This window comes from Cololabis saira, chromosome 15, assembly GCF_033807715.1.
Source record: "Cololabis saira isolate AMF1-May2022 chromosome 15, fColSai1.1, whole genome shotgun sequence".
Classification (NCBI taxonomy): Eukaryota; Metazoa; Chordata; class Actinopteri; order Beloniformes; family Belonidae; genus Cololabis; species Cololabis saira.
In genome coordinates, this window is record NC_084601.1 from 31,487,740 (window position 1) to 31,513,150 (window position 25,411).

Genomic DNA, 25,411 nt, shown 5'->3' on the forward strand with positions numbered 1-25,411 from the left:
GGTATCCTCCCTGCTCACTTTCAGCTAAATACTATGGGATGGAGCTTCACAGTTCAGATGGACAATGACCCTAAACATACTGAGAAAGCAACAGAACAGAACATGATTTTCAGGCCACGACGACAAAACTGAAGCTGAAGGTCTGTGAAAATGTGTCTACACAGAGGAAACTCCATGGGATCTAGACTTTAATTATTGTCTACGAAGGATCCCAGTATTAAAAAAAACTATGGTTATATTTACATTTCCGTCACTTTCTCTAGACATGTTTTAGCCTCTGAAAATAGAGGTTAAAATGGCTGTAAGTCCGAAAAAGTAAATGCAATATTTTTGTGAAACTTCTACGCTTTGAGAATCATTAAAAACTTGACCCAACACTTCTGGACCCAACTGTAGATGACAGTAGCTCATTAGGCCCGTGGAGCTAGAAATATGCACATCAAGCACATAGAGCAGAGACAGGTTACAGCATTCGCAGATGATTTGTACCGCGAGCAGAAAGAAGAACAGGCTCATCTGGAAAATAACAGCAGTGGTGAGCCGCAGCTCCGACTGCGTACATCTCGGAACAGCCATTAGCAGCTGGCCGGCTTCGGCTCGGAGAGGGCAGATGTCATCCTCCATTTGTTGGATAACCTTCAGGCCAGCTCAATCAACTGTCAATTGGGATGCTTTCAAAACAAACTCCAGCCCATTATCAGCAAGAATGTCCACCGACACAAGCAGCGGGTTAAATGTCAGATTCCTGAAGAAATTGTTTACCCACTTAGCGTATCCTTGGACTTTGAGGCTGTGCATCTACTCAAGAAATGTCATTTTAAGCTTTTCCATGAGAAAAGGGAACGAAACAAAAACCAAGCAAGAAAAAAAAACAAAAAAAACCCAACATAAATATATATATAATATATATATAGTTTGTGAGGACTATCTGAGTGGAATGTGTGGAGTGCAATGTTGGGATTCTTTATCCTTTCATTTTATTATTCCCCCCAGAGTGAGTGTTTATTCATGGTGCAGTGTCCTCTGCAGGCAACCAGTGCTGTAATGGGACAATGAAGCTATTTTTCCGTTTAATGAAAGTTATTTTCAGTGGAAGGTTCAATGATTACATTCATTCACTGTTACAACTACAAACTACAAACTGAAGGACAATGTGCATGCATGAAGAAATCTGTGCGTGTGTGCTCTTTATCTGCGCTGCATTTGTTCAGCTGTAAGTGGATGAGCTGTTTCTTCCTCAGAAGGAGGAACTATAAACTGTCCTATTCTGGAAGAAAATATTTTAAAGTTGCAAAAGCTTTATTGAGCTCAAACGCAACAAAAAGGATTCATTCACCTCCTGCACCATAACTAAAACCTGAATGCAGCGTCATTTATTTCTGGTATTCTGAAAACACACACACACACGAAAGGCCTTTGTCCATCACAAACTATGAATGTGAAGGAGGGAAGAAAAACACTTTCAAGTTTTCCTCCCATTTAAACGCAAGAGGCCTTCCAATCTTGTTAAGACACTCATCCACTCAATGTCAAGTCCGCCGTCTGCGCGTCCGTCTGGCCAGCTGAACCAGGCCCCTCCCACCTTGACCCTGACCCCGACCCTGCAGCTCCAACCCCCACCCGTGATCAGGACCATGCAGCCTCTGGGTGAAAATGGAGCTGCTTGAAGGTCGCAAAGGTGATACGTACAAGTTAGGATGAACTATAGTTTTTTTTTTTTTTTAAATGAAACAAATGAATAAATCAATACCAAAAAAACAAGTATTTTTAGTTGGTACATACGTGTTGAAAGTGTTGCAACTTTCACTTTTCAACCAAATCAAAAAGTATTTTAGACTTAATTCATCGTTGCATTATTAAGTGGACGTGGGATGCTTTTTTTTATTTTGTGGGTGTTTTACGGACGTATCTGTAGTTTTGCAATGCTGAATTCATCTAGATTAAAGGAAACAAAGTAAAGAGCGGAGGTTTGATGGAGATATCTGACATTAATGCTTTTTCAATGGAACTTTTTACTTTGAAGGTTTCCTCTTTTTATTTTTCTATTTTGATCAAGGTCTTATTCATTTTCACAAATAATAACATGAACTTGGACAGTTGCAGAAGAAACGGCCCCCCAACCCCGTGTTGAGGACAATGCAGCCTCTGGCCGCTTGAAGGTTGCAAAGATACTGTATGTACTAGTTAGGATGATCTAGAGTTTTATTTTTCCAAAAATGAAAAAAACAAAAACAAGACAAATGAATAAATCAAAACCAAAAAAACTACTTTTTTTAGTTGGAACAAATGTGTTGAAAGTGTTGCAACTTTCACTTTTAAACCAAATCAAAAAGTATTTTAGTACTTAGTATTCATCGTTGCAATATTAAGCCGACGTGGCATGCTTTTGTTTTTTTTTGTGGGTGTTTTATGGACGTATCTGTTGATATATGTTGTTCTATCAGTTGAATTCATCTAGATTAAAGGAAACAAAGTAAAGAGTGGAGGTTTGATGGAGATATCTGACATTAATGTTTGTTTAATGGAACTTTGCTGAGAAACGACTTTCTTGGTCACTGGAAGGTTTCCTGTTTTTATTCTTTTATTTTGATCAAGGTCTTGTTAATTTTCACAAATACCAACATGAACTCGGACAGTTGCAGAAGAAACAGCCTGCCACCCCGTCATTGTAGTGCAAACATGTATGATTTATATACAATAATAAACGACAACACAAAACAACTATTTTAATTTTGCAGAAACAAAAAGAAAAAAAGACAAGAGAAATTAATACCATATTTTCCGGACTATAAGTCGCGTTTTTTTTCATAGTTTGGCCGGTGGTGCGACTTATACTCTGGAGCGATTTATGTGTGAGATTATTAACACATTATTACCGGTTTATCATTTCACATGTTATTTACACACTAGACCCCAAGAGGTTGAACTGTAACTGACGATGAGTCTGACGTAAGCGACGTAGAAGAGGAAGCGCCGCATCTTCTACCTCTGGAGTTAGCGGAGTTGTTTAAAAGTGACACTGAGTATGAAGGTTTCATTGGATTTTAGTTATTTGGAGTGACACGGATGGTTTGGTAACCTTCTTAGCATGTTATTTATGCTATAGTTATCTGAATAACTCTTAATGTGTTATGTTAACATACCAGGCTCGTTCTCAGTAGTGTCATGTAACGTAAGCAAAACGTACAATTATTCAGCCTGTTGTTGCTTCTATTCTATTTTATTTTAAATAGCCTTTCAAGATGACATTTCTGCTCTTGGTGTTGGATTTTATAAAATACATTTCCCCCAAAAATGCGATTTATATATGTTTTTTCCTTCTTTATTATGGATTTTATGGCTGGTGCAACTAGTACTCCGGAGCGACTTATAGTCCGAAAAATACGGTAAATCAAACAAAAAACCCAAACCAAGTGTAAAGTAAAGCTATTTTAACTTTGCATGCTGCATTCTCTTAAACTTGATGCAATAGTAAAAGATACAAAATTATGCATGAACCATTGTTAAATCTGTTCAATCTGCCCATTTCTTTGAAATATTAAACTGAAGGAGTCTAAAGACAATCTGCACTCGGCACACGTTTATTTATTTATTTATTACGGATCCCTATTAGTCCTAGACTATTCTTCCTGGGGTCCAACATTGCACACGTAAAACAATACAAATACAAAATACAATCCTTACATTTAAAACATAACTAAATCTTAACAAAAATGATCTGAGATGTCATGGAATTCAACCCTTAAATTGTTGAAACCAGCCAAAACCAAACAACAAAAAATATTCCGTTTTACAATTTCAGAATAAACCAATAATTTCAGAATAAACCAACTAACTAAAACTGACTTCCTCGCTAAGTACTGCTTTTCTTCATTTATTTTTGAATCTAGCTTTATTGTTTATCATGGTTAAATGTGGTGGAAGCTTATTCCAATATGTTGCTGCTCTATACGTATACATTTGTATACCATATACGTTTCACTTATTCACCCACTGAGACTCGCAGGCGTCACGACAGATGGAAACCCCAGTAACGACAGACATGTTTGCTATAGCGGGACTGACCCCTGCATGTGACCCCAGCCCATCCCCAAACCTCCGGACAGCCACCTCTCACTGACCCCCCATAAAAAATGAGCAACCAAACACAGATCCCCCCCCTCCTCCCGGTCCCTGCTGCCTGCCAGATCTGGGCCGCTGCGGCCCGCCTGACCCCGCGTGGCCCGGACCGTCCCGGGACTTGAACTTGAGACGTGACACAACAGCCCGGACAGGCGAGGAGGATGAGGATGGGCGGAGGGGAAGAATGGACGGCTGACGGGGGTCGCTTGCATATGGATCATCGGGGGGGAGGGCAGGGTTGGGGGTTAAGGGTAAAGGTCAAACCCCCCCCCACCCGTATCCTGGGGTCCTGCTCGGGCTGCTCCCTAACTGCCGAGCAGACAAAGGGGACGTGGAGGGGGTCAAGCTGACGTGGGGCCCGCAGACGCTGATGCACACTTGCAAACACGAGCAGATGCCCCGTGCAACCGCTGCCTGCTTCACGTGCAGCTGAAGGACGATGCAAACACATGGACACGCAGAGAGACGCCCTCACGCACAGGGACAAACACAACGAGGACATCTGAGTTGGTGCGTCTCTCTTAAATGACAGAATCCTAGGGACCCACGGGTTCTGGATCTGGGATTGATCCCAGAAGGAGTTGTTATGAAAGAAGATACCTCTTCAAAATAATGACTACGTTTACATGCAGTCAAAATTCGGGTTATTGCTAATATTCCGGATACTGAAACATTCAGAATATTCCGTTTACATGCGTGAGCAAACAGGGTTATCCCTGTATACATGGTGATTAATCATTCGGGATATCCCGATCAAACCAGCGGAGAACGTCATGACGCAATTACTGTAATTTCCGCTTCTTCTTCCTGTATCCAAATTCAAGACAAATCCTCCTTCGCGCAACTTTTCGCTCACCTTCTTGTAAATCTCGCTATCCCGGTACTTTCTACCATCTACAAAAGCCAAAATGTTCATATCCTTCATTACATTTATGAAGTGATTAGTCTCCTCCTCACTCCAAAAGTGTGGCGTGGTCTTGCGTTTCTCCATGTTTATACTTCCTGGACTCAAAAGACCAAGATTGCTTGTGAACAGAGCATGCGCAGAAAACAAATTCCTGTTCCGTTTGATGGGGATATCCTGTTAGGCTATACATGACCGAATATTTGGGTTTTAAAATAGTAACCCAGGAGCAAATTCGGGTTATTCAAAGGGGGTTACTGGTGTTATTTGTGTTTACATGGCCGTTCAAAACCGGGTTATTGCTAATATTCGTGTTTTAAAAGGGTTATTGACTGCATGTAAACGCAGTCAATGACTGTTGCCTATAAGAAGGCCATTACAAGAAACTGTTTGAAAAGTGACGCTCCACAAACAGGACATTGGATGGACATTATGGAGGAGATCTACGCAATGGAAAAAATGACTTCTCATCTGCGAATCAAAGTAGGTGACTTTACACAAAACTGGAGAAAATGGACATTATTGAAAGACAATGCTCACTCAACTTAATGAGAATTAGTACGCCCCCTCTTGTGCTATTTTACTTTATTTTTTTAAATGTTATGTACTGTTACATGTATACATATACAAAAATAACTAAATAAAGAGTTAAAAAAAAAATTACAGAATCTTTGCTCTGTGTTATCATTGGAAAACGACTCAATTACGCCTAAAACCATTTTCCATTGATCCAACGAAGAAACCCCTGGTTTTTCACCCGTCATCCAATCCTATATTGTTAGATGTAAATGTAGATACGTGCTGGTTTTTTTCCACTCGTCTTCAGATATTTTGATGTAAGTTCCAGCATCAGGTTCACGATTCCTCACTGGACGTCAATTTCACCCGATAATCCGTTCTGCTCACCAGGTGACCTTTGACATCCTTTTGGGTCTAGATCAGGTTGGCCTATCGTTGCTGTTATTTTGCCCCAAAAAATACAACAAATTCAACTTTTTTTAGTTCGGCCATATGTGTTGAAAGTGTTGCAACTTTCACTTTTCAACCAAATCAAAAAGTATTTTAGACTTAATTCATCGTTTCATTATTAAGTGGACGTGGCATGCTTTTTTTTTGTGGGTGTTTTACGGACGTATCTGTAGTTTTGCAATGCTGAATTCATCTAGATTAAAAAGTAAATAAAGTATAAAGTGGAGGTTTGATGGAAATATCTGACATAAATGTTTTTTCAATGGAAAGAGACGTCTTTCTTGGTTCTTATTTTAATTTTTCTGTTTTGGATCAAGTTTTTGTGACTTTTCACAAATAACAACATGAACTCAGACAGTTACAGAGGAAACAGGCTGCCCACCCTGTCACTGTAGATACAACCATGTATGATGATTAATATACAATAATAAACAATTACAACAAAACAACATGTTACTGCCAGGCGCCATCTTTCCAATAAATTATATTAACATCTGCCAAGTGATGGAAAACGTGTTACTGCAACCTCTAATAGCATAGCTGCTTTTTCCCTTGTCCAGTGACCAGTGACATTAGCAGACTTCTCCCATTTAGACAATGTAATCAATCATACACTTTTTTTTTTGGCAATCATTAAGATAAATGTTGAGTGGGTAAAACCAAATGGAGAAATGGGTGGACAGATCCACTGTGGTGGAGCACCAGTAGCCATGTACAGGTCTGTGTTGTCGTGTACTGAGGGGCTGTACTTCACGTGTTGGGGGGGTCCGGTTCTGCCTTCAGACCAGTGCAAACAGTGGACAACTTTAAACTCAATCAACAATTTTAAATCAATCAATTGAATTTTAACACAACTAAACACGTACCTGGAGGGGCTTTAGGGCCGGTTCCTCTCCTATGGACTATAATGGCACTTTTCCACTAGTACCTACTCGGTTCGACTCGGGTCTCCTCCACTCGGTTTGGTTCTTTCCACTAGGGGTTAGGAATGGGCGATATTTTACCGTTCACGATAAACCGTTGTTTTTGATAAACCGATGTTTTTGTGTAAAGTCTGATTTATGGTTCTGTGTTAAATCAACGCACAACATACGTGAAGGAAGGAAGGAAGGAAGGAAGGAAGGAAGGAAGGAAGGAAGGAAGGAAGGAAGGAAGGAAGGAAGGAAGGAAGGAAGGTAGGGAGAAAAGAGGAAGGGAAGAAGGAAGGAGAGAGAAGGAGGAAAGAAGGAAGGAAGGAAATGAGCACGAAAGAAAGAAAGAAAGAAAGAAAGAAAGAAAGAAAGAAAGAAAGAAAGAAAGAAAGAAAGAAAGAAAGAAAGAAAGAAAGAAAGAAAGAAAGAAAGAAAGAAAGAAAGAAAGAAAGAATTCCCGTTGATGATGTTTTTGTGTAACAAACATGGCGGATCTGAGAGCGAGAGATTTATAGTTACAAAGGTCGAGTTGAATTGGTATTTTTTTTATCATCATTTTTATCGTTATCGGGATAAATGCCAGAAATTATCGTGATACATTTTTTAGTCCATACCGCCCATCCCTACTAGGGTCTAACGTGCCGAGTAGATACTTTTTCTGTATCTACTCTGCCGAGGTTCTAAGCGGCTGAGTCGGCTGTATCTGACGTCATCACACTACAGGTCACCGATTGGTCGGGGGGTTGGAGTCAGACACCTGAGTCAGGATGTGACATCAGAGAAAGAGCGACCCTGACGGCTTCTTGTTCATTTTATTCAACAGGCAATGGCAGCGTAAAAGTCTGTTTGGTGATCCAACTCTGAGAGGCAGATGTTCATAAACCTGGTGGCTGAGGAGAGAATTAAAAAGGGATCTAGACGGGCGATAAGAAACGACCAGATCCACCAGGAGCTCTGTCACTTCATAGCTGCTCGTGGCTCCAGCTGACTTTTCAGCAGCGCCGAGACAAACTAAAAAAATTAAAAAGTGTCGTGCTTGAAGCTTCTCTCACTCTCATTTTTTAACTTGATATCAGACACAAGCCACAGACCCAGCAGCACATTTATCATCTACTCCAGGTTCTACATCTTTAGTGTTGTTATCTTCTTCGTTTAGATCACACAATCAAATATGTCACAGCAGCTTCGCTCCAACCTCCTACTTCTGCTCCAGGTGCTGAATTGTTATGAAAAAGAAACCTGGCCGAGTTGAGCCGAGTTGGTACTAGTGGAAAAGTGCCATAAGAGAGTCCGTTTTTTCCTCCATCTACTAATGTTTACGTTGTATGTTGCATAACATCCTTCACCAGCAACAGAGCCGGCGATGTGTCAAGATAATAATAATATCAGAAACATTCTAATAAAAAGTGAAATTCTGTCTTACTAATCCAGTGATTATATCAATCATGCTTTTTGACATGTTACTGGAACTGAGGTGTTCTGGATGCCGTTTGATCGTGCCTGTATTTCCCAGGGGTTCGGCGAACGCTGAGTAAGTGCAAATAAGCCGAGCGCGTTGCCTCCTGCGGTAATGGATGAGTGACGGAGTGTGTGAGCGAGCTGCCATCCGTCCGTGTTCTCTGACCCGGACCAGGTCGGAGCTGCAAAACCTGGCAGCGCCAAGAACCTCGCGCATGCATGTGCATGTGATGGTCTTCGATTATTCCTCCTGGCCCGAGGCAAGACACTCTCAAGATGGACCTCTGCCAGTCAGCGAGACGGCGACACAGCTGGATGGCTCTGCGTCTGCGGGAGCGTAAAAGCCCCGCGTCCAGACAGCGACAACCGCGGTGGTGGTATAGTTTGGAGGATCAGCGCTGGTCAAGGTCCTTTCAAACCCCGGGAGAGCAGGAAGGCAGTGAGTGCTGGGCCTAAATGCAGATCTCCTTAACTCGCACCCCCCGAGGGATGCAGACACAGAGCCATTTTCTGGGATGGAATCGTGCTGCCAAGCGGACAGTGGGTTTACCATATTCATACGGCTCCACGGAGACGCCGAGGAGGAGGGAGAGCATCTTCACCATCGCGCTGCGATGGCTGGATGTGGATCCGCGAGCTGGTATTGCTGTGAAAACCCCTAGAGGGAACCATTAAGGAGAACCTCACTCGCTCCCCACATTGCTCTTCTTCTCCTCCCCCCGTTTCTCTGCCTACCTCTTTCATATGAAGTATGGGGGCCTCTCTCATTCATTCCACATCCCCACTAATAAGCCAGGATGGTTCAACGAAGGCCAAAGCTAAAACCTTGCAATATCGCTCGTCTCTGCGTGCAAGTGCCTGGAATAAAAGGCAATGGGAGGGCGGATGGTGGGGGGGGGGGGGTGGCTGTAAGCAGCGATTTTCCAGACACAGGCCCTGATGAAAGATGTGTCGCTGCTAAAAAGTACAGCTGCTATATTGCTGCGGCTGCTGCTGCAGGAGAAAATGGCTCAGATTGGTATCAATGGCTTTGATTGAAGCGCCGGGAGGAACCCGCCGGAGGACGGCCTGCCGGGGATGTCAACAATCACGTGTGTGTGTTCACGCACACGGCTCGGGATTTGGTGACAGATTTGTTTAGATACCTGTGTGGAATGAAGTGTGTTTGAGTGGCGCTTTCGCCACAGTGTGTGCATGCAAGTGTGTAAATAAGTGTGAAACCTCTAAGTGTGTGTGTGTGTAAATAGACTTCCCACCCTTGTGTGTGTGTGTGTGTGTGTGTGTGTGTGTGAGCTTTGAGGTGGGGAGTGTTAGAGAGCGGGCCACGCAGGCTAACAGATTCATATCCAATATGAAGAGGTTAAAGTGACGAGTCCAATCCTCCCCACAGAGCGGAGGGAGAATGAGATTGAGATGAGGGAGGAGGAGGAGGGACGGCGGGGAGGAAGAGGAGGATGAGCGAGGGAGGCAGGAGGGAGCGGTGTAGTACAACAGATTAATTTCATTTCTGCGCTGAGCACGCCTCGGCTGAAGGAAAAAAGTGCCGGATAATAAAAGAGGATAAGAAGAAGAGAGGGGGGCAGCGATAAGGAGGTGAGAAAAAAAGGGTAAAGTAAAAAAAAGGTATTTTTTTTACCCTTTTATCTGATGTAGTAAATGTGTGTGTACTGTATGTAAGAGAGATTGGATCCACAGCGGGTGAAGACGATTATACGCTCAAAAGTGAGAGTAAGTGCGTCTGGCAACACGGCAAATGCGCTGCAGCGTCACAGTTGGGCTGAACTGCTTTGAATCATGTAGATACTCCTGAACAAGTCCGCAGCTTTGAGGAAGGAGCTTCGTCTTCTTCACTGAAGCAAGAGTCACTGTTAGCGGCTTCTATACACTAATCCCATCAAGCAGAGGCTTTGTCCACGCCAAATATTAGGAGCCGAGTCTTGGCACATGGCAGAGGGGGGCGGCTGCCGTCAGGTGATAACATGTGATTAATTATTATTATTTGCAGATAATTATCAGAGTCTTCTGACTACGACGCACTAATTGCATCTGGAAAAGGAGGAAAAACACATCTTAAGTCACGTAGAAGTACAGCTGATGAACATAAGGTGAGATGGAAACGGCTTCCGCTTTCTGTTTTTTGCAGAATAAACTTTGTTGCTCACATGAAGGAATAACAACAACAGAAAGGAATTGACCCTTTATCAGCCTTCTGATTGGTTCCTCACTGACCAATCAGAAACATCATCCACGTTGCTACATCCGGTTTATCTGGTTGGACAGAACAGCCGTCGCTAAATTTGCTGTGACTGTTAAGGCTGATTTATGGTACCGCGTTACACCAACGCAGCGCCTATGGCGAGGTTGCGCGCCGCCGCATAACCTCGCCGTAGTACCCTATGACGTTTGCTCTGCGTCGTTTTAACGCAGAACCATAAATCAGGCTTTTTAAATCAGGCCCAATCCGCGTTGGCTCACGGCCCCGATGCGTTCAGGACAGTTGTAAATTAAGAATTATAACATTTTATCGTTATTATAGCCTACAATTTATGATGATATATGAATTGCACATATATTTATTGATATGCACAGACTAGCACACATTTAGGTCTGTAATGGAACGTGACTGTTGATATTTATAAGGGGAAAAAAAAACGATGATTGATTTTTTTTTTTTTTTTTTTAACTCAGTCAGACGTATTCGCCGTATGACTGCGTGCACCGAACCGTGACGCCCGTACCGTGACGGGACGGGACGAATACAAATACCGTTACACCCCTACTAATTTGTAATTAGTACTTGGGAACAAACTGCACACAGTGTCGTGAGGGTGCAGCGTATCTTTTATCCCCAAACTGGCAGAAATCTGATCCGTGCTGCCAAAACAAAGCCATAGCTACAACCGTGAAAGCGTTTTACTTATTTATCTTTAAATGGCTAAGCGGTTGTACAAGTGACACCCGCTACCCAAAGAGAATCACAGGAATACATTTAATCCCAAAACCAAGGATACATTTCGAAAAATGTCTGTTTTGGATAATGCTATTTGGACGGCCACACCTTCTACCTTGCTACCAGCGAAACTCATCAAAAGATCTTGTTTTTGCCAAAAAAACTCAGTTTTTTAAAGTACCCGGTACCTGAAGTGTTCTTTTTTATTTATATCTAGTTGCTGTTGTTTTTCTTTGGTACATAAATTAGAAATAAAGTGATGTAAAACCCTGTTTTTACAATGAAAGTGGACGGGAGAGATGACAAAGGGCCAATTGTCTCCATTTTTCTCCACTTCACGGCCAACACAGCCGGTTCTGTTCGGGTCTCCTGCCTGGATGTTTCGTTTCTAGTCTAAAGTCTAAACCTCTTACTGAAGATTCTGGTGCTGGTTCCCTTCCCGGCTTAAACCAGGTGTCACACCTTCAGAGGTTTGCTCGCGTCTCGTGATAATTGGAAACGGCTATTCATGCCACTCGCCGGTGTTTTTGAAGTCGACTCAGATCCTTTTGTATTTTTATTTGCACGTAAACAAGTGCAGAAACAGCTCCACTCAGGGATGATTTAACTGCCACTGTGATCTATTAGCTGCACTCCACATCTACAACGCTGCACCCTTTCACACGTGCACTGTTAAACATGGAGAGTTTAATTTGATCATGAAGCGCTGTCATTTTCCTGTCGAGTGTCCTCTGCATGCTACTTATCTGTGATTTCATGCATTTCGGTGCCTTTTGGCAGCAAACACGGCGGCACCAAGGACGCGTCCCTTTCATGTGAGAAACTCAACCTCACTGCTCATTATTGAGTCTTATGGATAGTGGTTTTCACAGTTTCACTCAAAAGTGTTGAATCATGGTGCAAAAAGGAGTTTTTTTTTCCTCCCCCCCGTCCAGTTGAAAGGCTAAGACCTGCCGCTAACTGTTGACGTATCTGCCAGGTGAAAGAGTTTCTACTTTTAGACTTCAGCGTGGCTGCTGAGGCAATCATCTTTGACGAATTACAAAATGACACCGAGAGCCGGCCGGCCTTTTCTGCTTTAATTTAACAGGCAGCTTCCCAACCGGACCCGGTGCGTCCAGGTAGCTGCGTTTTTTTTTTACGCTTGTTAAAATCGTGCGTCTTCACCGCTCTTTTTTACCTTTCTGCAGCTTGTTGACAGGTGAGGCAGACTGTGAGGAAGACTGTCAACAAAGCAGATGCTCACAAGACAAAGAATGAAAAATCCAAGTTGGTGTTAAACCACCGAATCCGAACGCTTGTTTCTCTATTCTTTTGTGGCGCATCTGCAGCAGCGGCATCAGCTGCACAATCTGGCAAAAACACCTTCTAAAAGCCCTTGAGCTCGTAGTCTGGAGACAATATGTGTGGGTGAAAATGAGTCACAGGGAGCAAGCGCATGATTTGGTAGTGTGCGTCCGTGTGCACGTGTGGGTGTCTGTGTGCGGTGTGGGCCGGGGTTTAGTTGAGTACAGGAGATTGAAGCACTAACCAGAGCACTCAGATTTATTAAAAGGGGCCGGACCCACCGCCTGTCTGCTTCCACGCCTCCCCAACAATTCCTTTCACTCTCCGTCCTCTATTGTTGTCACTTTACTTCTGCCCCCCCCCATCCCCTCCCGCTTCCTCTAAATACACACACACACACACAATCCTGCATGATGAAACTGGTTTCGCTAAAAACCCGTGACAATCACCACTGGCCCCTCAAGACGTGCTCAAAGCAGATAGTTGGTGGCGGCTGGTGTTACTGACGGGTAAAGTTGCTTTCGTCAACGAAAATTCTGACTAAACATTGTCGTCAACGAACCTTTATCACCTGAGGAACACGAGACGCAACGAAAATGCTGGTCATGTGACGATAACGATAATGAAATATATAATGCAATATCGTAGAGGAATAAAAACTCTTCTAAAATGTGTCTTCATTTTCGTTGACCAAAACGAGACGAAATGTTCTACCAAAGATCTTTAATCTCCATGTTTTCAGTAGTTTCTCTGGTTTAGTTCTGCTGCTGGGTGACGTCACGTCCTCAATCCCAGTAGCGGCCCGCGGGGAATCAGATCCAGAAGATGCAGCTGCAGAGTTAGAGGCTGATGCCGTTAACGCAGAGCTCTAGGTTCACGTCAGTTAAAAACAAAGTTCCATAGAGAAAGGGGCCGATGGCCGGCCACGTGGGGATCTGCTCTGGGGCTGAGAGAAGAAGAAGAGACCATCTTTGGAGACACTTTCCTACATAGACGTGGAAAAGAAAACCCAATGTGTCGTCGACAAAGAAAAAGATGGGGAGAAATAAGGAAAAATAAATATGTTGTAAACTCAAATTAGAGTCTTCTGTATCTGGAATGAATGTATTCTTGAGTCTATAAGGTAACAATAATATAATAATAAGATAACCTTGTTTGAATTGTAAAATGGGTTTGGATAAATACAATCTTTGACTAAAACTAGACTAAAATGGTAAATTCTGACTAAAATAAGACTAAAATGCTCAGACTTTTAGTCGACTGAAACTTGACATGACTAAAAGGAGAATGAATGTGACTAAAACTAATAAAAACTAAAATGATAACTTGACCCAAAGACTAGACTAAAACTAAAACTGAAACAGGCTGACAGAAACAACAGTAGTGACAGGAAGGACGAGGTGTTTGTGAGGTAAATGGGTGGGCCCCCTGCCCCCCCCTCTCCAATCTTAAGTCCCCTTCTCCCTGCCCCGAGTTCATTACCATAACTCCCGTCGACCAAATTAAATTGGGGAGGTCTGCCCTCTTCCCCCAAAACAGCGCTGACCACCAGCCCGACTAACCTCACTTTTATCACCCGACTTGATTAGATAAATGTATAAGCAGAGGGATGCACACACACACAGTTGCATACTCAAAAACAAGCACACACATACTGGAAAGGTATTTGCTTCTCTATGGCTTATGGGAGATGTTGGGAGCCGGATCCACTTGTAGCCAACTACCCCTCTGTCTTTTGCCATCAAATATCAGAAAAAGGCTGTTCTGTTTGGAACTGTGATTGCAAAGAAGCTTATCCTCCAAACACTGCACCCACATGTGATTTGTGGCTGAGAGAAATGGCAGGTAAGCTTCAACTGCAGAGACTGAGACTTTGTAAAGAAGACAGGGAAGACATGTTTAAGAAAATGTGGGACCCTATACTGCAATGGTTTCAAAGAAAAGAAGAATGTATCCATTGGAACCTCCTTGCTGTGTGTACTATTTATTTTACTTTTTACTTTGTTCAGTTTTCTTTAATTATAATTAGTTTATTGTAGTACCATACCATATTGTACCATAATATTACCATCGCTGGTATTTCATTATTGTAATATGCATTTTTTGCTCAAGTCACTTTAAACTCAAGTCACTTTAGATACAATCCATACTGCTTTTCAATGCTGCTAAATGTATTTTGCTACTACTGTATGTATGTTTTATGTTTGTTCCCTTGTTTGATTGTATTGTTTGACTGAATTGTTTTTATGTTTTCTGTGGGCACTGCAGGTGGAAACTAGCATTTCTGCTAAAAACCGGTGTATTTACACTGCTTAATATAGTGTTCATTAATATGCATTGTCCCGTATAAATAAACTTTGATTATTGATTATTATTGATTATTAGTGATTGTGACCTTTACTATTTTCTTACGAGATGTGCTGAATCAGTTCAAATTTTGTTTGTTTTGAGGGTGGGTGGAGGGTTTTTCTTTTATCTTTTCTTTTTTCATTTGTCTGTTCTGTATCTTTGAAATTCTGAAAAGCAATAAACATATTTAAAAGCACACAAAAAAACCACCTGAATGAGACGTTCTCTCGATACAAGCCGAGTTGGTGAGCATTAAACAGGAATATTCGCGCTCGCTCTGCTTATCCCTGTCATTTTAATCTCTGCCAAAAGTCCCGCACCTTTGACACGGCGAAAGCATGCATCAGGACGGGTTTGCTCACACCTCCGCTGAAAGGTTTTGTGCCGGATCACACACTGGCTTCATTATGTCAGAAAGCTGTGAAGGAGGACAGAAGCCTTTCCTAAGCCCCTTTCCCTCTATTCATGCAGGCGCAGGAGCGAGATCACTGCCTTCAGATGTGCACAAAGGACCAGCACGTCTGTATTACACACTCCAGCAGCACTCGGTGACAGACATCAGACGCAGGACTCTCACACCTGCTCGGACCGCATCCCTGTTCACAACGCTGGCACACCTTTCTCCATGCATCACCGCGCGCCAGTCGCATTTAAAATCCATACTCGTCAAGTCACTTACTATTATTACAATGCATTCAAAGTTATGGCTGGTGTCCAGCCGGTAGAAATTTAGTATCGGTGGAACCCTGGAATTGATTTCCTGTGTGTAGGTGAGCAAAGTGGTGTTGTTCAAGTGGAGGTTTCTCCACGTTTGTAATTCCTCAGATGGAGTGGGTGTCATCAATCCAGGCAGCTGGACAATGGAGATCTGGGATGTTTGGTCCCTATGTGGCTCATGAGAGAGAGTCCATTTACAGGAAATTTAGATTCCTTAACCTAGCCAATCGTAAACTCTTAAATCCTTTCAGTTCGGTAAACCTGGTGATGGTGACTGATACATTTCCCACTGAAGTGTGAGAAATGGGTCGGCATCCACTGGTTTGGCCTCGGAGTACTTCACTTCACAAACCCAAAAAAAAAAAACAGTTGAAAAACAGGTCTGGCAAATGGGACAACAATAAAATGTGGCTGAAAAGTCACATCTAAATTTACACAATTTATACACATATATGCTTGTATTACAAGGGACAGATACGGTGCAAAAGGGCTGAAATGAAGAATTAAGTACTTCTATGATGTCAATACTGAATATCATCTTTCCTGCAGAGGTTATTCAAATAAAATAAACTAAATACCCCAATAAATCATACCTACTTTGTTTAATTTTGTGGCCTGATGACGACTTAAAATCCTGGTTTAGGACCTGAATAGATGATTATAACTCAGTGGATAACTGCATCAAATCCAGTGAAATAAACATGATCATACAAGGTGTCAACAGAAAATATGCATCAAATCCATAACATGAAGTTTAAGGCGACGATACAGGTGTGAAAATAACATTTGTGTTTAAGTTAAGCTTGGAGAATATGCTGCAAACCATTCATTCACCTGTGCAGTTTTCATGAAAATAGGATAAAGCTCTAAAAAACCCCTTTTCAAACCTTTTTAAATTTTAAGAGCGGTCCAAGCTGAGTTTCTACTTCCATTTGGGGGGGATTTCTACGCTTCTTATGTAAATATCAGCCCATCTGTCAATTCAATTCAATTCAATTTTATTTATATAGCGTCTATTACTGCAGAAGTTGTCTCAAGGATCTTTCCAGAGACCCAGAACATGACCCCCGCGCAATTATTACATAAACATAACATAAACACTGGCAGGTAAAAAGCATCTGGCTTGGTTTCAGATATGAACTTTAGCAGCTTCTCTGACTACATTTTAGGCTCTCATCCAATCACTCGTCTTATTCCATGGTCACGTTACAGGGACCAATCACATGTAAGCAACCAACCCTGTCCGATCTATGATCAAGATCGAGCACGAAAACACAACTAAGCAACCGCAGGATGAACTCTGACCGTTTTCATTGACTGGGAATAATCAGCAGCAACCTGGTGCTTAAAAAGGCTTTGAGTAAAAAACCTTCCTCAAGTCCAGTCGGAGTGGCAGTCAAAGCGCTGCAAATGGAGACAGACTTTTCTTTTTCAAACTAATTACTTACTTAATTAGAGAGTTAGCAGCAGCCCTGACCTCAGTGCCCCCCCAGGCTACACGGCAGGAAGTCACAGCGATGGCGAGAGGTGAAGTGAATGGAGTGAAGGAGGGAAGCATGGAGGGAAGGAATGTAAGCTACAAGGCAAATTAACAAGCACATGGTTCTTTATGGCATTTTTGTGCACCGAGGAAAAAGTCTATCGACAGACGTGCACTAAAGGTAAGGTAAGGCAACTTTATTGATACCCGAAGGTAGATTTGTAAGCAGGTAAAAAGTAGAAAACTTACAACAACACCATACAGTACAGTGACAGTGACACAAGACAAACAGGAGAAACATAAAACAAATTCTCCAAATTGAATAAGCAATACAACAAATAAATAAATAGACCTAGATGGAGGATGGGAAATCATGTCCTATTTAGGGCATTAATAGCTGAGGGGACAAAACTACATTTATACTAGGGCTGGGCGATTTTGGACAAAAATAAAATCCCGATTTTTTTCTCTGAAAACCCGATTTTCGATTTCGATTTCGATTTTTTTGGTTAAAATACAAAAGACAATGGAATAAATTGTTTCAAATATTTTATCTTTATTTTTAAAGAAAAATAGCAAACAAATTTCCCTATTGGGAATGAAGTGCAACTGAAAGATACTGTAAATCCTCCTTGAGTTTAGTAAAGTGACAACATTTACAATTTTCTTGACCAAACAAAGATGACTAGACGAAATCTGTCTGTAATGCAGCCAGCTGTAAAAAAGGAAAATCGATTTTCCGATTTTCCTTTTTTAACATCAATTTTGATTAATAAATCCGATTTAGATTTAAAATCGATTAATCGCACAGCCCTAATTTATACCTTTCAGTTTTGCACAAAGGCATTTTAAACCTACGGCCAGAAGGGAGATACTGGAATTCACCCTATAGTGGATGAGATGTATCATCTAAAACGGACTCAGCTAGTCTCTGTAGCTGTCCTTTAAAGAGGCATTCTAAGTTGAGTTGTGGCTCTCCAATTAGCTTACTGGCCCCACCTCACAATCTGATTGCTAAAGTTAAGTTGCTAAACCAGGACACTAAGTTAAATGAGATTATAGATTCAATAAAACATCTATAGAACATGGTGAGCAGCTTTTTATCAATGTGAAAAGATGACAGCTTCCTTAAGACGTGTAGACGTTGGTTTGCCTTTTTATAGACGGCATCACAGTTTTCCATAAAAGACAGTTTGCTCTCTATAATGGTCCCAAGATATTTATACTTGTCCACACATTCCACTTCCTGACCTTTTATGCTGATTTGTTCCTTGTCATTGGTGAGTCTCCTGAAGTCCACATGCATACTGGTGTTAAACCAAAAAAAAAAAAAAGGTCCCGCTGTTGTCTCCACAATTCATTATTTAGCAAAGTAACATCAACCATTAAGGGAACGGCCGACGTTACACACAATGTAGGTACTTAAGAAGTCCAGCTGGTACTCGTGCTTCCATGGACAGACACATAACGGATGTGCTCACAAATTGCAGTAAATACACGCTGATGTATGACCACCGATTACATACCCAAAGAGGGCCAGACCCGTGTGGCGGTCGCTCGTACCCTGAGTACAGCCAATTTAGCCCCTAATGGTCTTTGGGACCATTAGGTTGCCTGTCCAATGCAGCATGCATGTGTTTTTATGCGTGTAGGAGGACGGCGTTCACCTGGACTCTTCTCCTACTATATGTGTGTCTAATGGCCTATGAATGTTACCACGGTAACGATGGGAGTTTGAGCTGGCTGGGTGGGTTGAAACGTGGACGGCGGCGAGGGGAAACAGAGTTCAGACGAGCGTATTCTGTCATGAGGGGACTTTTCCTTCATATCTGCACAGCAGGTAGCGTCCATGAACTGAAATGACTTTTATTATCTGCAACATAAAAAGGTGTATGTGTGTGTGTGTGTGTGTGTGTGTGTGTGTGTGTGTGTGTGTGTGTGTGTGTGTTTGTGTGTTCAGTGCTGGTCACACAGCCTTGTGAATGTTTAACGCTAATGCACAGGGCATGATGCACATACTGTATATGACAACCGTGCACCTCTATGTTCATCATCCCGCAGCTTTACTACTACTGTTTTACGCAGACGACGCTGTGTATTCCTTGAAGAAAAGAGGATGCTGCAACACTGATGAAGGTTTAAGTGTAAAGAAAACCCAATAATGAGAGTTAATTTTCAGGAAGTACCACACATTTGTCAACAAGACAATGCAAGACACAAACACTATAAAATCATGGCCGAGGACGATACAAAAACAAATGTGACGCCTGTAATTTACTTAAATACCCGGCTGCAAATCGCGCTGCAGCTCCAGATGCATCGCCAGCCGGAGTTTATTATTTGTGTGTCCGCGTGTGCGTTTTCAGAGCCCAGGGTGGGACTGAGGCGGTTTAACGCAATAAAACATGTTGTATTGACATCTGTGTTGTGTCCATTGATTCCCCATTATGGAGCTAACAAACCCGCCTGGACGCTTTGTCATTCGCAATCACGTTAACACCAGGGCTCACCAACAATGCTGCCCCTTTTAAAGATCTGATCCAGACACACACACACACGCACACGCGCACACGCGCACACACACACACACACACACACACACACACACACACACACACACACACACACACACACACACACACACACACACACACACACACACACACAAACACACACACACACACACACACGCACCTGATAGCTGGAATTTGCACACTTCTTGCAATCTTACACATTCATGGCAGTTGTTTATGTCACCACACACATTCCCACATTTGCAATCCGTGCAGAACCACAAGTTCTCATGCTCCAACAACAGTCACACACACACACACACATACACACACACACGCACACACACACGATCGGGGTGCCAGGAGAGAAGTCAATGCTGGCTAATCAATACTGGTGGAAGGTTAAAACCACTCACACAACGTGCGGCTCTGAGCTGCTTGTGGTTTACCACACATGCCGGAAAGATCCATAACTGACCTCAACGTGCAATTATTGAATCATTTATCTATCTGCCTGCTCACACACAGGATGGGTGGTTTCTCAGACGCCCCCCGCCCCAACAAACACACACACACACACACACGTTTGTGCAAAGATGAGAAAAACAAATAGCACGCAGACATTTTCTCTTCTCTCAATAAACATGATAATTAATAACAATTTAAACACTTTTTGTAGCTTTTGTAGCTGCTCATTCCCACGCACGCACGCACGCACGCACGCACGCACGCACGCACGCACGCACACATGGATGAACCTGCTCCTCTACCTGAGCAAAATCCGTCTTCCTCTCGCAGACATGGACACTTCCCCCTGCAGACACAATTGCACAGGAAGTGGGCTTTCACATGCACGCAACACACACACACACACACACACACACACACACACACACACAGAAACACACACACACGCACACACAGTCTCACAAGCACACTGGCAGCCAATTAATCCTAGCACGGTGGCCTCTGCCTTGGTTTAGTGCAGCTCAGACCCCCCCCCCCCCCCCCGAAGGCTCGGCGAGGTGAGGATCCCGGGTGGGAGGAGAGCTAGTTACCAAGCACCGCACTGCGCATGTGCGTGTGCATGCATGTATGTTTCTGCGTCGGTCTTTGCCGTGTGGGCAGGAGGTCCGTGCTTTGAACTCTTAGCAATAAAAGTTCCTGCTCAGTGGCGTCAAACAAAAGAATGCCGCTGCCACGTTACCTGAGCGTCTGGCCGCTCATTTCTAACCTCCCGGAGATTTTGGTTTTGTCTCCTTTGTTGCGTTTTTGATGCCGATTGAATTAGATGTCTTTAGACGGGTGTTTTTGTTTGATCGTGACTTTTCATCACTTGCCTTTCACAACTTGGCAGGAGAGACGAGACGATCAGCTGGCGGTTGGACTAGAGGCTAAAATGAACACTGGGCTGAATAACTCCACCTCGGATGAGAGGCCTGGCGGAGAAGGCAGCATAAATAAAGCATCTCTCTCAATCCAGACTTGGACAGCTCTCAGTTTTAGTTTTAGTTTTTTTCTTTTATGGGCCACAGGGGCCCTGGAGGATTTTACAGCAGTGTACATAAAATAAAAGATCATTTAGATTTTCTTTGTTGCGGTGCAGAGCAGGGACAGAGAGGAGGCAGCTTCACATCTCTCTCCGCTGAAAAACCAAAAAATATTAAAGTATTTATCTGTGAGCGGTATAGATTCGAGAGTTCAGCTGGTGTATTAGCGTCAAGCACACATCAAAGAAGCCCGTGAAGTGACTGGTTCCTCCTTGTCTTTGTCCCCTGCTGGTTTATGACCCGTTCAGCTCGGATGAGATTTCAGGGTTCACCCTCAGTTCTGCTGCCCATGAACTTTTGCACGAAATTAGGAAAAAGCGTGTAAAAATCCAAGCAAGCTGCAGTGATCATGGATGTAGTAGTAGTAAACCTTTATTTTACCAGGCAAGAATTGCTAAGAATACATTCTTATTTAAGGCAATGGATGATCTTTTATTTTATTCAAGCAACTAACTATTCTAATGATCCTAATGATCCTTTCTCCAAAAGGAGAAAAAATGCATCACGGTTTCTTGCAGAATATCTGCAGAACCGTGTCATGTAAATAAATGCAAAAAAAAAACCCAACAGATTTTACATTTGCAGTGTTTTTTGACAAATGTGCAAAAGGAAAATACTGAAATAAGCAAGAACACTTCACATTTGATTTATGCAATTGGATTATTTGCATACTTCATGAGGTATAGGGAATATTAACACACACACACACGTTTTCCCTCACTCTCCCCACACAACGTCTTATCATTCAACGTTCACTTCATGCTGAAAAGAGTAAAGCAAAGGTGCAACAGTTTCAGAAGATGCCCTTCCCAACGAGAAAGGTGGAGCCTAGACCAAGTGGGTGGAGCCAAGCCTTAAAATCAGATGTGAAAAACAAAAAAAGGAATACATATTTATATTTCAAAAACGGTATATTTAAAACTAAATATAGACATATTATATATGTTTTACTTTATCGCTGGTATTTTGAGCAAAGCAAGACACTGACATTTCTTTAAAACATCAAGAGTTTGTCAATTTTTTAAATATGCACCAAATGTGTTTCCACCACTTATTTTTAAGAGAGGGAGAGAGAAATACTAAAACTGACAACGTTACTTGAAGACCATACAAAAGATATATATACATATATGTACACATGTCTGTCTATATAGACTTTTTTTTGGCTCGCAAAGGCACAACTTGAACCAACCCGTCATCTTCCTGGTGACAGTGTGGAACAATCGACCACTGAGATATTTCAGAGGGTATATTTTACATCCCTGAGTGTAAAAGCATCTCATCACATAAAAGTCCCGTGTGCAGAGCCGAGCTGAGGCCAGCGGCTTCTCCGCGGCGGCGTTTAAGAGTCAAGCTGACACAGAAAACACTATAAGCCTCAGTTCAGATCCAGTGCAGAGCCAGTGTCTGCTCACGTCTGCAGTTTGGGACCACTCCCCCTCTCCTCCTCTCCTCCTCCTCCGCCGAGCCGCTCACCTCATCCCAGACTTCTGACACTCTGTTTGCACTGGCTCTAACGCAAACACACCCCCACGTTTACAGGTGCAGGCAATCATACAGGTGACCGCCGCAGATCACAGCGATTTGGGGGCGGGGGGGGGTGACAGACTTTGCTAAAATGGCTTATGGGCTCCGGCCAAGCTGCACAAGCAAATCCAATTCAACAACCTCACAGTGAGTCGAGGACGAGATGCACGAGAGGAAGACGGTAGTGTTTGAGTGTCCAGAGAGATGAGAGAGGTGACAGGAAACCAGGAGAAACAAGGGATGTCTGCTCTCTCTCTCTCTTTCTTTTGTGTGTATTGGCTGATAATTGAACTGATGTATTTATTGGAGAACAAAAAAAGGATCCAGTACGACTCTTTTCTCTCACACTTCTCTTTTCTTACATAATCTCATGTTTGTTGTTGGTGAATCAGTGGCCACTTCCTCCTTTTAGTTTATATACAATTTTCTACTGCACAGAATTTTTATTTTACTGGCTTTTATTTCCTAAAACCGTTTGACTAGTCCTGGAATAAGACCTGGAAACAGGAATTGTGGCATAGAATTGTCAGACTGGTTTAATTCACCGTACGAATTGTTACAGATTACTTTTGTAATACTGTATTTGACCCGGTCTTTGTACGTTTTGACCGTACAGAAACGTAATTCTTGCCATTTTAAGAATGAGATGTGTACCTGCTGTACTCTGCCCTTACATTTTAACAACTTGTGCTTTTTATTATTTTACCTCTTTTCTTATCATTTTATTTCATTTTATTTGTTATTTACTGTTTAATCGTGTCTTTTAATGTTGATGTAAAGCACTTTGAATTACCTTGTGTTGATTTGTGCTATACAAATAAACTTGCCTTGCCTCTTCTGGCCCCCGGTCGCAGCTTTCACTCGTTCAGCTCGCAGAATCTATTAATTTGCTGACACTTTAACCCTCTCATTCATTCGTCATTCATATATGCAGCCACTCATTATGTGGTTCATTCAAACCTTCCCAGTCAGGCTCCCCCTCTTCTTCTTCCCGCTGCTCCATCAGCTCTCTTACTTTAATTTCTTAGAGGGCCAGCAGAGAAACTCACCCTCATCCCCCAAAACAGAGGCCTGTCAGAGCCCCCATTAAAATTTCCACCGTTTTTCTTCTCCTGACATCTACTTAAGGCGATGGCCGGGTTCTGCATGTGTGATGGGGCTGGTTGGATGGATGGATTCTACAGGCCACGCAAACTTAAAACTCTCAGCGAAGCCAAACATGAACTCAAACGTGATCTGTGCTCTTTAATTTCAGATTAAGATCAATAACTTTGGATATTTTTGCATGTTTCCATGTCATAAGAAGATTAGAGCAGCAGAAACACCCATTATTAAACACTGCATTTCACTAAAGCAACATCACGGTGATCATGAGGTATTAAAGCAGGCGTAAAGGCGGGTCATGTGTAAGTATTGATTGCAAGTCCCTCCACTGATTTCTCAATCAATTCCTGCTAAGGAACAACAGTTTTTAAAAACGGTTAGAAAAAAAAACAAAAAAAGGTATATAAAAATCGGTCTCTTAGAAAATATTCCTTCCTTCCGTTTTCACATCATCTCCTGTGTTGCCAAACTGTTTCTCCGTTGACAAACTTGTTTTCTATTCGTAGCCCCAACTCTCTGATCAATATATTCTGATCGATAGATGACCATGAACCCCAAAGCTGGCCGAGGAGGAGCGAAGGACAGGGGAGGAGACGGATGAGACGCAGGATGGGATGGATGGATGTGAAAGGAGGAGGACAAGAGGAGGAGAGGATGCTAAAAACACAAATATCAATGCATCCATTGTGGAGTTTACTCGGTTTTTTTCCTTCTTCTTTTTTAATACAAGCAAGTATCTAAATCAAAGAAAACCTTGGTGATTAAATAAATAATATCCTTATTGAGGAGATAAAAAGATGGAAAAATACAAAGGTTGGAGGCAAGAGCTTTAGTTTTAAAACTTTGTGCAATTTCTAAAAAGGAATAAAAAAAAATATTTTGTTTAATTTTGAGCAAAGCAAAAAAAATGTCAACTCTATGAGAATAAAAAGCGGAAGAAATTAATCTGAATTGTGCACAAATAAATTAAAATAAACAGAGTTTTCTTTCTTCGTGAAATTTCATTTGTGAATTTCAATTTGGCTTCAGATTTGAGAAGAAAACAGAGAGTTGAATATTAAAAGATTAATGATATTTACATGAAGTGAATTTCATTTAATTGCATTTATCTGCATGGAAATTAGAGGTGCAGGAAAAGCAAGTGTTTGCTGTATCTCTGTGTTTGCTGTGCGTGTTTGTGCCGGTGCGGGTTCGGTGCAGCTTACCGGGACTGGAGCGCGCAGCCAGCGAGGATTTCAGTCTCCAGGCGCTGAAGTCGGACGCTGTTCTCTGAAAGACGAAGGGGACCGGCAGGGGGACAAACATGGTCCTCTGTCGACCTGGTGGCCGCCGCTTTTGCTCTTTTCCTTTATTCTAGCCTCACTTTCCCCTCTCCTCCGCGGTTCTGTGGCCTTGGTTCCTGCCTCGGGTCGTGCAGCCGCTGCGAGGATGCCGGGATGCTCGGAGGAGGAGGAGAGTTCTGCCTGCACGGATTCTCTCTGCTGGATGATGTTTGGTCCTTTCTAGTCGAGTCTTTTGCAGCCTCGGCGACGCGCTCAGGTTTGTAGAATAAATAAAGCTACTTCTGTGT

At 42.5% G+C, this 25,411-nt stretch overlaps 1 protein-coding gene across 1 annotated transcript in view; it reads right to left on the minus strand.

Annotated features, from left to right (window-relative positions):
• pou2f2a (POU class 2 homeobox 2a) overlaps positions 1-25,146 on the minus strand; it is a 78,408-nt gene extending 53,262 nt beyond the window's left edge. Inside the window, exon 1 of the mRNA XM_061742119.1 lies at positions 25,047-25,146. Coding sequence (XP_061598103.1) covers positions 25,047-25,146 — 100 coding nt within the window. The remainder of the gene's footprint in view (positions 1-25,046) is intronic.
• Positions 25,147-25,411: the final 265 nt, after the last annotated feature.